The sequence below is a fragment of the Pseudoliparis swirei genome, chromosome 24, assembly GCF_029220125.1.
Source record: "Pseudoliparis swirei isolate HS2019 ecotype Mariana Trench chromosome 24, NWPU_hadal_v1, whole genome shotgun sequence".
NCBI classification, from domain to species: Eukaryota; Metazoa; Chordata; class Actinopteri; order Perciformes; family Liparidae; genus Pseudoliparis; species Pseudoliparis swirei.
Window position 1 is genome coordinate 22,371,135 of NC_079411.1, and position 16,162 is coordinate 22,387,296.

Here is a 16,162-nt window from a genome sequence, read left to right on the forward strand (position 1 = left end):
TGGAGGAAACTGTTCTGACGACAGGCTTGTTGAAGGAAGATGCGAGCAGGAATACGAGAATATCTTCCCCCAGTACAGAAAGATAGACCTTTGTGATCATTTACAGCTGTTTCAGATGGCTGCAGGTCTTAGTGAAAACTGTGTGTGTGTGTTTAAACACACAGACGGCAATAGTTGTAGTCAAAGTCTACGGAGTGAGCAGCGTGTGTACATGACTCATAAAGAGCTTCTCAAAGTACCGTTGAAGATATGACTGTTGCATCTATGAAATGATAATCTGACCAAATTTATTTGCAGCAGTTTATTGAGTTTGCTTTGACACATAAACACACATATATTTATATATGTATCTAAATATATATTTATATAATTTGCCAGAGTAAAACAAGGCCCCTAAATTACAGACGAAATGGAAAGTATTTTAAAACCATGTTTTCTGTCACATTGCATTTTCCAGTCATGGAACAATGACATTTGCATATCAAGTGATTTTCCTCACAGACCTGTAGAAACATTAAAGAAAAATTAAATAGAAAACAAATATTTGATTTTAAATAGTTTTTTTTTTTTTTTTAAGCACTTCATTTAAAGAACTGAGTGAATGTGTTTTTATTTCTTACCTGCACAGTGGCCATTCTTGACAGTAAACCCTACTCCACACTAAACAAAGAGAAGAAAGACATTTATTGATATTTGAAATTTGCAGACAGAGAAAAATACAAAAAGGGATTGTGTGTGTGTGCGTGTCAGCATTCAGTAGCACTGCTGACCGACTGCTGAGACAACAAAAAGGAAGAGAGACTTTTGATGTTGCTTTTTTGTAAAACTGCCTCAAACTCAACTGAATTTGACAGCGAGAGAAAAAAAACTGGTGATTGAGATTTGTTTTTAAGCCCCGATCACAGACTGCCAGGAGCATTACCCCTGTTCATAATTCATGCCGTGGATCCCTTCTGCGTACCTGCGTGTCGTTAGCGAGCAGAGACGACTCCCCTTCTTTGGGATGGGCAACTTCCACCACCGAGTTCATCTCACCGGGCCGAAGGGTTCGAGTGAGGGAGCTGCCGTCTGGCCAGGAGACGTCCAGCACCGTCGCCCTGTCGGTTCCTGGCCGTCGAGGGTAGAGAGAAATGACGGATCATTACACAAGAGATGAATAAACCTTTCAAAACGTTTTTATTCGATAGTATAGATGCAAGGAGTGGGATGTGACATGCAACAAGATCCAAAGGCTGGAATCCAATCTGGGACGATACTGTTATGTGGCATGCTCTGTAACCACACCGTGATTCTCATTATCTATAGTGATGTCTGGCACCGTAAAAAATTTTTTTGGACGGACCAAAGTGTGTTTCTAAAAGTCTGTTTCTATCTGCTTCCTGTTCTCATAAGCTACGTTAGACTATTGTAGGCAAAAAAAGCGGGGAAAAAAGTGAATATGTGCATTTCCCAAAATGTTTAACTATTCTTTTAAATCTACACTAAACAATGTGTAGAAATGAGAAAAAAATTCATTGGGAATTGTAGGATTACGATATCCCCGGTCGTTATTTGGATTAAAAATAACCCATTTTCTCCCGGTGTGAATGGATTGTAAAGAAAAAAGGAAGTTACCTAAACCAAAGTGTGCGACAGGCTCCATCTCACACAGGTACCCCGAGCCTCCGTCAATGATGCGTGTGTGTGCTCCACTCTGACTGGTGAAGGCCGTCACCTTGGCTCCGCGGGCAAAGGAGCCAAACTGGGTGCGAGGTATGACCCGCAGCCAGTTGTTAGACGAGCCCTGACGAGGTGATACAGTTTAGTATGCACACACACAGAGAGAGAGAGAGAGAGAGACACACCTGTGTGACCTTGAAGACAGAGATGGGCTGCTGGGCGCTCTCTCCATGAGCCAGCAGCAGGTCCAGCTGTCCGTCCCCGTCGAAATCTGTCACCGCGCCGCCTGTCCACAACAAACAGCTTTCACTGCACCGGCCAACAAATCAACTTCACGGAGGTGTTTTGTCTGACAGCCGTGTCTCTGATCACCTCACTCGTAATAGAGAGGCGGAGCAGAGGTGTCACATATATTTACTTGAGGTTTTAACATTTTCAGAATAGAACTGATGACAATGTGACCTGTTCCTCGTCCCTGTGGCTCTGCAGCATCGCCCACGTGAAGCTCCTCTATTAAAGGGTCTGCATCCGCTCTTCTTGACACCCTAGGAAACAAACACATAAGAATCTAAATATAGCTAATAATGTCGACGTAATAATATGTTTGAATAGTTTGATGCCTCGACTTTTAAAGGTCACCTGAACAGCCTGTTCGGGGCGTTGCCTCTATATGCAATATTGTTGAAAAACACCTCCAGCTGCTTGTCATTGTCAAAGTCAGCAGCGATGACCGTGCGTATCGGTGAGGGGGCTGCAAACCCTTCAGTGGCGATGTCCTGGGTGAAAAAGGAAACGCGGTAACGTCTCGCTCTAATCAAACTCACTTCATCTGTTCTGCCATTGTCCTGCTCGACTTTTTTACCCTGAATTTCATGTCGCCGCCCTGCAGGAAGAGTCTGTGTGGGCCGTTCCAGTTGCCATAGACGATGTCCGTCTTTCCATCGCCATTGAAGTCAGCTAGAGCGACTCCTCTGCCATGCTGGTACCGGTCATCCACACCTTCAATGTAGAAAGCGTTAGTGATCCCACTGCTGGACACACATGTCGACTCCTGACTATACCCGTCTTCATACGCACCTGACTGCTTGGCCACATCAACAAAAGTCCCGTCTCCATTATTCTTGAACAGGAAGTTGGGTCCATTCTCGTTGTCACAGAACACGTCCGACCTGGAGTCGCTCAGGATTGGTCCGACGACCACCCCGCGCCCCCCTGCACAGAGAGCAAACAACCCGCCGATGCTTCAGCGGATTCATCATCGCACTCCCAAACACGCCGGACTCGACCGCAGCGACGCGACTCCCGACCTGTGAACTTGTCGACCCCGGCCGCGGCAGCCGCGTCAGACAGAGCGACGACGCCCTTGGGGACATCGCTGGCAGCCTCATCCATTTCGAGGAGAGCGTGGGGGCCCACGCCGCCGCTGGCGTAGTTGGCCACGTAAATTGAGTAGCGGCCGGTTCCCTGCAGAGCAACGACCAACCAAGAGAGGGATCACATTGTGGGATTCTATAAATAGGTTTACAAAATGGGTTCACTGACCTTTCTATCAACGCACGCAACCGAACGTCCGGCCATGCGATTGGCGACGCCGCGACGCACATTGAGCGCGTCCCCCAGAAGATCTTCAAAGCGGCCGTTACGAAACTTGAACAGCTTGTCTGAATAGGTTGCCCTTCCTGCATTAAAAAAAGGAAGTCAGTGATCATGAGGAAAAACAATTCTGCTCCCTGGAATGATGAAAGGAAAAAATGTTGAGGACACGTCATGTGAATGCACTTTTCTTTTTTTCTTACCAGAGTAGGCATTGTTTGTGTTGAGGAAGTAGATCTCCTCACGTCCATCTCCATCCACATCACAGGCTGTAACTCCAATAGCATTTCCTGTTCGATCCCTCAGGGCGTAGTATGGAGAGTTGCTATCATCAATAGCGATGTTCACCAGTCTGTTTTGAGTGCGATTGTACTTCAGCACCAGGTTGGGCCCATTAAACCTGAGGGGAAACATCACACATTTGTCTTGCACATCTTGGTTCCCTTTCCATTGAAGAAAAATGAATGCCGTGCTCGTCCGGTTGGCTTAAACAGGCTTCCCTACATGTTAGAAAACATTCTGCGTGCAGCTGGTGCCCTTTATATATATTTTCCGGCACCTGCCACACAGCCTGAATCTGCCACTGCTGTGCAGAGTAATGAACGTATGAAAAAAGCAAAAACATTTTCACACGCACCCTGCCACAACCACTTCCAGGTCGCCGTCACCATCCACGTCTGTTACAGCCATTCCATAGTTTAGTTGTGTGGGATTGTGCAGACTGTCGGGAGGAAGCATCGTCGGTGTCACAACCCGAAACATGGGCTCAGAGGTCTGGGCGTGGGACTTATGCCACAGTCCGACCAGGAACAGCAACAGACCTGAACCCCACATCACTGCAACCTGGTGGAACACAGAGCAGAGCTGGGTAATGCATTTCAAATAGTGTCAATTGTAATAAAGCAGGACAGACATAATGATGAACACATGTAATGTATTCCTGTGCACGAGTAACATGTATTTACAGGTGAACTCCACCAGTGTTATCATTTTTACACAAAACATCAAAGTGCAAAACAAGCCACAATTATTATTTGAAACTGAATCATTTCTAGATGCTTGCATACCGTTCATAAAATCCACATTTTGGATCTATAGCAGAGTATATCTGCGCACACATATATACTACCCACGGTATTAGTTACTGTTATGAGGGAAATGATGCATCGTGGTTAACTGTTGTTAAAAATACACCATCATGCAAGATTTAATCCTGCAGTATTCATGATGCTCGCATTTGGTTCACATCATGTTAATAAAATCCGTCTTACCTGCTCTTTCAGTGTATCGAGATGGAAATGAGCTGACTTCGCTGCAGCAATGGGATTCAATTGAGCATCTTTTATTATATAAATACACCTCGTTTTATTATTTGCCTTACATAACTTCTGATTTGAGAATTTACGAAACGGCTTGTGTCACGTTTTGATGGAAGATTGACCAATCAGAGTGCCCGCTAAAATGTTGACCAATGGCTGATCTGTACTTACGTGCACGTGGAAGTGAGAGCCGGAAGTCTCTGTATTCTACTAATACGAATAAATTACTGCGACGTCACATACAAATACATTTAAGCGACAACACATTAAACTGTTCTGCCTCGGTATAAATCCTGATATATAAAGACAATGACTATTCGGATAAAAAACAAATGGGCTCCCTTGTTCAGAGGTCTTCAACTCAGCGCCAGCTAGAACACCATCTCCCAGAATGCTTTGCGTTGTCCTACGCCTGCGTCAGAAGTGCGACGAACATCTTTAACAAAACAAGGCAAACACGGGTAAGCCGAAAGAGGAACAAATGTTAGTTATAAGTCTGTTTAGCAATGTTTTGAATGAAAATGTATGAACACTGTTACACATCGGTGGGTATGAACGTGTGTGTGTCTGTTCTCGATAATCAATCAATACAAGCTCAGCGAGTGGACGTGTAGCTAGCTACGTTGGTAAGCTAACCGACGTTAGCTAACAGCACTGTCTTAGTTTAAATTCAAATTGCCATTGCATATATTCAAGAGTCGTTTGGAAGTCGGTTTAAGGTTAAAAAAGATAATATTACGTATTTCATTGCGTCTTGTAATGTTTCCTTTCCTCTGTTATGCAGGTGATTTTATCGTAATTTAACAATGGAGTCGGAACAGGCAACAGAAAATGTTGCTGCAGACCAGCCAGCACCCACTCCCCCTCCTCCCGCCTCCCAGTCGAAGAAGTCAAGTCAGGCTACGAACAAGCAAAAATCTCAGGGATCCAAAGAAAAAAATCAGACTCAGGGAGACGTAAAACCAAGACCCAGGCCTCGCTACACAGACAAGGCGAAGAAAAACGCCAAGAACAAGAAGGACAAGGCTGGAGCCGCGGATAAGGAAGCACCTGTTGAAGAAGAGGTGCAGAATGGCGATCCTGAAGTGACGGAAGAGCGCCTGCATGATGCAGATGAACCAGTGAACGGGCAGCCTGACCCAACCAATGAAGAGCCTGACGCTACCTCTTGGCTGGAAGCAGCCTCTGAGGAAGGGGAGGAGGAGAGTTGGGACACCTTGTTCAACGATGAAGGCGATTCTCTGGAACCGCAACTTGAAGAGGTGAGAGTTTGGTCAGGGTGATGGGACCTTCCACTAAATACACACACACACACACACACTCTCATTTGTTTGTATACCCAGTTATCTGATTTTTGTTCTTATAATAATTAACATAACATTTTCAGTACAGCAGATCATTTTGTCCCTTGACATTTCCCTCTTCTCCCACTTCTGTCACTTATTCTCTCTCCAGCTGACTTTGAAGGAATGTAAAAAGAAGAAGAAGTCAGTCCAGGCGGCCAGCGCGGACGGAGATGACAGCATCGAGCTCACAGAGGATGAAATTGCTCACGTTGTCGAGATCTATGACTTCCCGACTGAATTTAAGAGCGATGACCTTCTGAAGTTGTTTCAGTGCTACCAGTACGTATAATTCAGTTCACGCCCTGTTAGTTATTTTTGCATTTTAAGATCAACTTGGGCTCCTGATTCTTGACCAAAGTAGTTTAATGAAATTTCAGTAAATGTGGTATCCCTGGTTTATGTATTGCTTTTGAGAGCCAGAATCTAAAGTATCCGTCAGGGATGTATCGATCTGGATCAATATATTGATTCAAGCATCAACAATCCAATATCACCAATGCAAAGTAAACTAAAATAGATACTTATCATCATCTTTAAGATATGCCTTTATTTTGAAATTCAGAGCCCAGTAATATAATTGTCAAAGCATGAATATCCGAGTGAATGATGTCCAGCTCGGTGTCATTGTAGAGGAGTGAAAAACAACTTCATTTAAAATGGACCGTCGTAAATAACCATAGAGAACCGACTCGCACAATGTTGCTATTTTAGATTTGATTTATTCTCTTTTTGTCCTTAACTACTCTAATTTTAAAAAGATCTATTCATAATGTGGTATTTTTGCAATGCAATACACATATTTGTCTCCTGAGACGATGTCAGGTACAATTCCAGTATGCTTTAGAGCCATTTACATTTTTTACATTACTTTTATTATATATTGATTATTACCGAGATAATATTGTGAATAACAATTATTTTGGTAAAGTAATATGACATTTTTATATTGTTTAATGTCTACCCCTGACATTAATTTATTTGAAATTGTATAGTGTCAAATACTCTATCGTTGTCCAACTGACGACTGTAAATACTATCGTATGAAACTTGTGATTTTAACCACGAGTATCCGGTTGAACTTGCTCTGGTCACAGTGTCTGCACTGCTGACTTTTCACTCGCTGTTGTTTTTCAGACAGAAAGGATTTGAGATCAAGTGGATTGATGACAACCACGTCCTGGGCCTCTTCTCTCATCCCATAGCAGGTTAGTGAAGCCCGGTGTCACAGGAAGGGGATATCTAACAACATTATGCTCTGCATGTGAAAACCGTTTTTTCCTTACTGCCAAAACGGGAGTAATTGTGTTAAATGATAAGAACCAATAGGCATGAATAGATCTTTAAAAATTCAACATTATTACTTTACTTAGCTGTTGAGATTTTATATGATATCGTGAATTTGGAAAGGAAACGAGCTGGATTCTGTTTTTTGACATCATCTTTTTTGCACATGCTTTTTCTGTCGTCTCCACACAAAATAACATGTTAGACCTGTGGAATTTCTATTTTCAGCTCGTGAAGCTTTAAGAACCAGACATCCTCTCATGAAGTTGCGACCTCTCTCCCAATCCTCTTCCGAAATGAAGGCCAAAGCTCGTAGCTCAGGTACAAATACCGCCGTCTCTGCGGTTCTCTGGCGGTTTGTCCTCCGGAGCTCACAGACGCAGAGCCTTAACATTATGTTTATCTGTTATTGTTATTTCTTTCTTCCCGATCCTCAGACTGCCTCCTGCCTGCTAAAGAGAGACCTCAGACCAGTGCGATGATGGCTCGCAAGCTTGTGATCGGTGCCCTCGGTGTGAAGAGCAACCAGACGAAGGAGCAGGTCGAGGCCGAGAAGAAGAAGCTCCAGGAGGCGAGAGGTGCGTTAACAACAGATTATATTTTCGGTTCGTGACCGCGGGTCATATTTGGGCAGCAGGCGTTTGACTGAAATACTGCAGTTACTCAACTTGAGTGGGACGACGCTAATGTGACCACTGAGTTGTAGTATCTTGACTTCCGGTTCAAGGAAGTGTCGCTTATAAATGATGTCATCCAGGTCAAGGTTCAGATCGAAGAATAAAGATGGACGCATACTGCGCCGCAAATGATCACGCGAATACCGAGTGTTTTGTTTAGACAATTACATGTCAGTACATACACGTAAATACTACATGGTGTCAGAATAGTTTGCTTCTCATCGAACCTGACGACGGAAGATGGAGAACGCAGGCGTCCCCACGCCACGGATGGATTGGGAGTCATCTAACCGGCCCGACGCATGGAGAAAGTTTCGCCAACATGTGGAGCTACGCGCTAAAGAGGAGGAAGGAAAGTGCAGCTTTCTACTCCTGTGGATCGGTGAGAAAGGCAGAGATGTATACAACACATGGACCCTCACGGCAGATGAGAGAAAGGTCCTCCAAACGTACTATGGGAAGTTTGAAGGACATGTAACGCCCAAAGCTAACCCCATTTTCGCGCCATATAAATTCCATGAAAAGATACAAACGGATTGTGAAAGTTTCGACCAGTTTGTGACTGAGCTAAAAGCTGCTAGTAAAGGACTGCAACTACCCTAACGCTGATGAGATGATTAGAGACCGGATTGTTTTCGCTACAAACTCTCCAAGAGTCCGGGAGAAGTTACTCTGTCATGGTCCGGATCTCACGCTCGAGGAAGCGATCGACATTGCGCGCTCACACGAGCTATCACAGCAGCAGCTCAAGACGATGGGTTTCCCCGCTGCTAACACAGCCAGTCTGTCCAGGCAGTTAGCAGAAGGCCGTTCAGTTCCGAACAAAGATACGGACGGAAGTTTACTGGCGGCAACGACGGCAACAGTGTCACGCACGGCAAGGAGTGTGGAGCATGCGGAAGAGAACACGGTCGCACGGAGGAGTGTCCCGCGAAAGGACGTCAGTGTAACAAGTGCAAGAAGCCCAACCACTTTGCTAATATGTGTAGGACGAAAACACAGTACAAGCCCAAGAGAGTGCATACTGTGACAGAAAGCACAGAACAGGTACCAATGGATCTGTACATTGACACTATTATAAAGAAAAACAAAGATACAGCAAGGGAACAGGCATTTGCAGAGGTGGAAATAGGGAAGGCACAAGCTAAAGCTCAAGATAGATACAGGTGCCCAGGCTAATGTGATACCAGTAAACATATTTAACAAAATATTAGGAAGTATTACATTAGGTCAATCAGATAGCAATATCTCAGGATATGGTGGACAGAGACTTGAAGTGAAAGGAACTTGCAAGTTAGCATGCAGATACAGGCAGAAAACAGCCATGTTAGATTTTGACATCGTGTATGCAGAGAATGCCCCACCTGTATTGGGCCGACGTGCATGTTTAGATTTAAACATGATCAAGCTAGTGCACATGGTTGACGCACAACCAAAGACACACGCCAGCATCACAGAAGAGTTTGCTGACGTATTTGAAGGCATTGGACTATTCCCTGGAGAATGCACCTTTCACCTTAAACCCTCAGCAACACCGGTGGTGTGCCCACCACGCCGCATCCCATATGCCCTGCGCAACAGACTCAAAGATGAGCTTGATGATATGGAGAAAAAGGACATCATCCAAAAGGTCACAGAGCCGACTGAGTGGGTAAATGCACTAGTGACAGTGGAAAAACCTAAAACAGGAAAGCTTCGGGTGTGTTTAGATCCCCGCGCCCTAAACAAAGCTATCCAGAGACCCCACTATCCACTTCCCACTCTAGATGATGTCACACCAAGACTAGCTGGAGCACAGTACTTCAGTGTACTGGACGCTAGATCTGGATACTGGACAATAAAACTCAGCCAGGAATCATCCATGCTGACCACGTTCAACAGCATCTACGGCAGATACCGGTTCAACAGGCTGCCGTTTGGAATCATCTCTGCACAGGATGAGTTCCAGAGGAGAGTTGACGAGGCCTACGAGGGGCTTCAAGGTGTCGCAGCCATAGTGGATGACATTCTGGTGTATGGCCGCACTAAAGAGGAGCACGATGCCAATCTGCGCGCCATGCTGGAGAGAACCAGAGAGAAAGGAATAAAGCTCAACAAAGACAAAAGCGTCATCTGCGTAACTGAGGTGAGCTACTTTGGACATAAACTGACGAGAAGGCATCAAGCCCGACCCCAACAAAGTCAAAGCAATTAAAGAAATGAGCCCCCCACGCAGCAAAGCAGAGCTGGAGACCATACTGGGCATGGTCACCTACCTCCAAGTTTGCACCCAGACTTTCAGAGACAGTCGCCCCGCTCAGACAACTGCTGAAAGAGAACAGTGAGTTCATGTGGGACTCGAACCAAGACGTTGCATTCCAGCAAATGAAAGACTTACTAACACAGGAGCCCGGCCCAGTGCTCACATACTTCGACCACACAAAAGAGGTGAAACTACAGGTCGATGCTTCAAAATGCGGCTTAGGAGCAGTTTTGCTTCAGGGAGAGAAACCAGTCGCATACGCATCCAAGACACTGAATGAGACCGAAGAGAATTACGCTCAAATTGAAAAAGCGCTGTACGCAGTGCTCTTTGGACGCAAACGCTTTCATCAATATCGGTACGGACGACAGGTGGCTGTCGAGTCAGACCACAAACCGTTGGAGTCAATCATGCGGAAACCCTTGGCAGCAGCACCGCCGCGCCTACAGCGCATGATACTGCAACTACAAAGGTACGACATAACCATTACACACAAGCCTGGGAAACAAATCCCGGTCCGGACGCGCTATCCAGAAAGCCGATTGAGTGTAATGATAACTCTTTAAGTGACGGCATGGATTTACAAATCCATACGGTGATCAGCAGTGCACCGGTGAGTGATCGCAAAATGGCAGAAATCAAAGCCGCCACAGCACAAGATGAGCAACTCTCAATGTTGAGACAAGTTATCCAAGCAGGATGGCCTGAGTCAAACAAACGATGTCCGTCTGCTATCGCTGAGTATTGGAATCATCGGGACGAGATATCAGAGACTAATGGGATCCTGCTCAAAGGTGAAAAAATCATCGTGCCTCACTCACTCAGAGCTGAAATGCTTTCACGCATACACACAGGACACTTAGGGATGGAGAAGTGTAAGCAGCGAGCAAGAGACGTGCTGCTTTGGCCAGGAATGTGCAAACGGATAGAGGCACTAGAAGGATCTTGCAGCATCTGCCTTGAGCGACGCAGCTCTAATGCAAAGGAACCGATGCTCTCGCATCCTATCCCAGAACGACCTTGGCAAACAGTAGCCACAGACTTGTTCACATGGAACAGTACTGACTATATAGTTCTTGTTGACTATTATAGCAGGTACTTTGAGGTAGAGAAAATCACCAACCTCACATCTACAACTGTCATCAAAAAGCTGAAATCCATGTTCGCCAGATTTGGAATACCACAGACAGTCGTCAGTGACAATGGACCTTGCTACAGTTCACAAGAGTTCAGAGGTTTCGCTCACGCATGGGACTTTGAGCAAACCACAAGCAGCCCGCTGGACCCGCAGAGTAATGGTTTGGCTGAAAAGACTGTTCAGACTGTCAAAGCCCTCATGGACAAAGCACAGGCACAGCGGATAGACCCGCACCTCAGTTTACTTACAGAAACACACCAGTTGATGGACTGAAGTCGCCAGCGCAGCTGCTGATGAGCAGGCGTTTGCGCTCAATTCTACCAGCACAGAAACGACTGCAACCCGAACTGGTCTGTCGCAGCGTAGTTCACAGCAGAAGGCAACTGTGCCAGCAGAGACAAAAACAATATTACGACAGGAATGCTAGGACACTACCGGCACTACCAGAAGGAGCTATGGTCCGCTTCCAGCTTCCAACAGGGACATGGGAACCCGCAACAGTCGTCGAGCCAGCAGGTACCCAGAGATCCTACAATGTTCGCACTGATGGAGGTCACACGCTCAGGCGTAACCGGCGTCACCTCTTGCAGACGTGTGAAAGTGGAGCAGACCCGGTACTTCCACCAAACAACCACCAGATGGAGGTTGAGGACACTGAGTCTCGAGCAGCACAGCAGGACCCTGCAGGTCATACAGGTTCCAAAGAGCCACCAGACTGGACGACCACGAGGTCAGGCCGCATCGCGAAGCCACCAGACAGATTGAACTTGTGATACCCAGCATTAGAAAAACTGAGGGATATGTGCATGAAAATGTTACATTGAGCATAGTTGAAATGCCATTTAGTAACAGCTGTTCATATCTAATAACTGATAGTTTGTGTATCCTTCAGTAATCCAATGTTCTTGCATATTTGGCATACATAACTGCCCATTTTTAGTTTGTTTTGAAATGTTTAAGTAAGTGATGTTTACTATTTAATTTGGCAGCTGTAGTCATGTTTATTTCAAAAGAAGGGGGATGTAGTATCTTGACTTCCGGTTCAAGGAAGTGTCGCTTATAAATGATGTCATCCAGGTCAAGGTTCAGATCGGAGAATAAAGATGGACGCATACTGCGCCGCAAATGATCACGCGAATACCGAGTGTTTTGTTCAGACAATTACATGTCAGTACATACACGTAAATACTACATGAGTGTCATGTGTGTGAGGGTCAAGCGGGTTGTCGGTAGGAAAGAGCGTGGGTTAATAAGACGTCCCTGAACGAATAGTTATGGAATACGTAACACAGTCCTGATCGCTGCACTACACGGTTTCTACCACAAGGGGGAGCTGTTTTTAATCCTTTACTCAAGAAAAACTTGAAATTGATGCCAAGAGAAGTTGCTCTTGGTCCACTTGTGTGCACGTCTCAACGGTCTATAATCAGTAAAGCAGCCATTTCCCTTCACAGATGAACATAAGTATATCGGCACAGGAGACCACAAATGGCCGTCCGCTCAAGAGCCAGTTAGGAAGTCAGGGCCTCGCGTGTCGAAAACTAAAAAAGAAGCTTCTTTTTGTTCTGAACACTGCTGTGTTCTCTGTAGGATCCCAACACGCACACACACACACACACACACACACAGTCAGAAGTGCATCTTGCGCTGAACAATGTGTCCTCGGGATGGATGCCACATCTAATCGTATTCAGAGACTCGTTTACAGCCGGCTCTTCACTCCGCCGCATGGAGAGAAGACGGTGTTTCACATTTAGAGCGGCAAATCCCCCCCAAGTCGTGTTTAGTTCCGGGCTTTTCGCTGATTGATACGTTGAACGGTGTCACTGTGGTTTTATCTTTTCAGAACAAAAGCGCCTGGCAGCCAAACAGAAGGAAGACGCCTGGGAGGGGAAGTGATTGGACAGAAACGACTGTTTATTTTTGTTTGTTTCTTAGATTTCTCGTTTCGGCGGAGGCTTACGTCCTCCCTGTTTCTTCTCCTGCTCTGTTTTTGTCAACTGGCCACTCCTTCCTACCGCCACATTTCCCCGAAATGGATTCCCACCATTTTGTCCTTTTGGCCACACGGTCCTCCACCAACTGTTACTGACGGTCCCATCATTCTCTGTCTGTTCGCTCGCAGTGTTGCACCAGATTCAGTTCTCGTTCGCTCGTTTTTATGTCCACGCAGGGAGCTTTTGTATCTGTGCCATGGCCGAGGCTCGAACAATCCACTCGCCTGGTTGTCTTTCACATTTCTTCGCATCGTAACCACAGTCTGTAGCCTTCTCCGTGTCCAATTGAATAGATCTTAGAAAACGTGTTTGTCTTTATTTTTTTTAAAGCTCTCAGAAGTAAATCTTGTAAATATGAGGGAAGCGAGGTCTTCCGTTGATATTCATGACCATACAGTATATCGCTATACTCTATATGAAGACATGTTTTTGGATTAGACTTTTGTTTGAGGACCTCTTAGCTCGTTATTAAAACATTTCTGATAAGTCAAAAGCTCCTAAAAGCTACCGCAGTTGGTCTCTTCCAGTTCCATCTGTTAAATCCTAAAGATGTACATATTCTGTATTGTGTTCTCATCTGAAACCATTCTCCATCAGAGGACTCCTCTGTCCAAGCAGAAGTGATGATGATGATGATTCGGTTGTCATTCTGACATAAAATGTTGACAGAGAGATTGTCTTCATATTGCCAGCCGGTTTTTAAAAAAAAAGGAAAAGCAATTTGCGGTAAGAAACAGAACTGCTATTATTCCTGTCATTTGACCTCTGCACTTAACCCGTCCTAAACATTTAGGAGCAGCACTGTCATGTAACAACATTTTTTGGGGGTAACGAGATGTTGATGTTTACCATTTCAAGACGTTGTGGATAACACACATTTTATCGTATATTTGGAAACTATTTGTGCTCAGTCACAGAACAAGTCAATAAACATGAATTCAACTTTTTGAGCAGATATTGTATTTTAGCTGCATTGATTTTATTTTGTTTTACGCTGAATTGTATTCATGAAATGAGTTACTCGACTTATCTCACGGATATTCTTTGGGTGATATGTTTCCGCTCCATGGAGTTGAAGTATGTGATCTAATGGTTGAGAGGATTCTCTAAAGCCTTGGGTTCTTCTCAACCACAACACGCTGTTCTTCTTTGTTCCTTGAACATTGAGATTTTAAACCTTTCACTATAGAGAGAGAGAGAGACAATGTTTGCTCATTCAGAGTCAACCTTTCATAATTCAGCTTCCTGACACAGGGGAGACGTCAGTGACCGCTGGTGGGCAGCTGCCTCCGAGGCTTCACCCAGCCGACCACCTGACCACGTGACCCTGAGTCTCCTTCGCCTCCTCAGCCAATCACCAAGTCGCTTTCTCCTGCTGCTCAATTTGGCTTAATGCAAAGCATTTAAACTTTACATCGTCTTCAAAATATGTTTCGCTGTTCACTTTTGGCCCGACTAACTGCTTCGATGTTAGTGAACGTTCTAACGTAGTTATATAAATGTTTGCACAGTTATTGAGAGTATTTGTGTGATATTCTACTCAACCAGTACTGTATACGTGTACACCAGTACACTGTGTACACCAGTACACTGTGTACACCAGTACACTGTGTACACCAGTACACTGTGTACACCAGTGCAGTTCATGGCTGCTGGTGGAGTTCATTAGCTGAGGCGACTGAGACACAGGGCCACGTGGCTCCCAGTGGGCTGATTGAAGAGCTGCAGCCTAATAAGTTCAATTTGGAATTCATATCTTTTTGACTCCGCATTAGACAATTAGCATGGCAACATAACATTTGCGCTCTTCAAATACGATCTCTGCATGCGTTAAACTCTTTCCAAAGTTCCCTTGTTTCCAAAGATGTCCGAAGCATCAGGAATTGATGGATTATTAATGAAACTTTTTTTTCAGAATGTGTTTGAAGTGTTTTAGGTTGGACATAAAGCAAGGAGTGTAATTTAGTGAGTAGTTATTAAAAACAACTAATGGCATTGTGTGTGTGTGTGTGTGGTAGGTTTTCTTTATGCATGCTGTTGTGTAATAATTTGTCAACTTTTTTTCATGAAGTCAACATAATGTGATATAAAGGTAAATATGCAAAGAACAGATGAAATTGTTATTTTTTGCGATTTTCATAATATGTTTAGACTTCCATGACATTAGATTTTGAATGGCCACAATAGTTTTACTCGGAGGAAACTCAATTAATTTCGGCCGCTTTGTATAGACGCAAATTGCGCACTGCGAATATTCGAAAAAAATCGCCCGACGCTGAGCTGCGAGAGCCAATCAGCATCGAGACGCTCCGCCGTTGGTGAATCGAACTGCTGCTGCTCTAGTGGAGCTGGAAGAGATCAGACGTAGAGGTGAAGGTCACCGAGCTGCGTGATATATGTGATATATATGTATAAATATATATAGGCTATATTTATATATATATATAATTTTTTATTTTTGTTATGTTCCGACGTTTGTGGGATGTCCTCAAAAAGTATAGAGTAGAACTAGTAGTTCTTCCGTGGTGTAGGCCTATGGAGGAAATGATAACCGTTTCCACGAAGTAAAGCCACGGAGATAAACCACGCCCCCTCTAAGCCCCGCCCCTCGCACGATTGACGCGAAAAGCCATCGCATTACGCTTTTGGTGTGAACGCAGCTGAACAAATGTGTTCGTCCGCCAAAAACAGATCCCAAAGCTACAGCATGTCGAGAAATATAAAATTATTTTCCACTTCATCGACGTAATAGGGAACGAGGAAGAATAAAGATCACGGAGAAAAAACCCCGCATTAAATAGAAACCCAGAGAAGAAAGAGGGGCGTGAGGGGGTTTCGTGAGCGCGGAGCATGTCGGGGCGAAATTCTCACAAGAACTCAAATCAATTCTGTTGGATAGCAAAACAC

At 44.8% G+C, this 16,162-nt stretch overlaps 2 protein-coding genes across 3 annotated transcripts; one reads left to right on the plus strand and one right to left on the minus strand.

The window, feature by feature from the left end:
- Window positions 1–283: 283 nt before the first annotated feature.
- Window positions 284–5,704, minus strand: crtac1a (cartilage acidic protein 1a). Of its 2 annotated transcripts, none has more exons than XM_056408326.1 (14): window positions 5,622–5,704; window positions 3,890–4,095; window positions 3,456–3,652; window positions 3,202–3,338; window positions 2,967–3,123; window positions 2,737–2,871; window positions 2,522–2,658; window positions 2,299–2,435; window positions 2,122–2,204; window positions 1,845–1,945; window positions 1,615–1,783; window positions 962–1,107; window positions 621–660; window positions 284–503 (listed from the first exon to the last, which is right to left on the minus strand). In XM_056408326.1, the coding sequence occupies exons 2-14, from the start codon at window positions 4,084–4,086 to the stop codon at window positions 496–498; spliced, it is 1,644 nt and encodes a 547-aa protein (XP_056264301.1). In that variant the 5' UTR covers window positions 4,087–4,095; window positions 5,622–5,704; the 3' UTR covers window positions 284–495. The 2 variants fall into 2 exon arrangements, with proteins under 2 accessions (XP_056264301.1, XP_056264300.1); XM_056408325.1 differs by lacking the exon at window positions 5,622–5,704 and adding an exon at window positions 4,524–4,618.
- On the plus strand, window positions 4,931–15,363 carry r3hcc1l (R3H domain and coiled-coil containing 1-like). Its single transcript, XM_056408333.1, has 7 exons — window positions 4,931–5,032; window positions 5,356–5,833; window positions 6,027–6,196; window positions 7,052–7,122; window positions 7,430–7,522; window positions 7,639–7,779; window positions 13,105–15,363. The coding sequence occupies exons 2-7, from the start codon at window positions 5,378–5,380 to the stop codon at window positions 13,155–13,157; spliced, it is 984 nt and encodes a 327-aa protein (XP_056264308.1). The 5' UTR covers window positions 4,931–5,032; window positions 5,356–5,377; the 3' UTR covers window positions 13,158–15,363.
- Window positions 15,364–16,162: the final 799 nt, after the last annotated feature.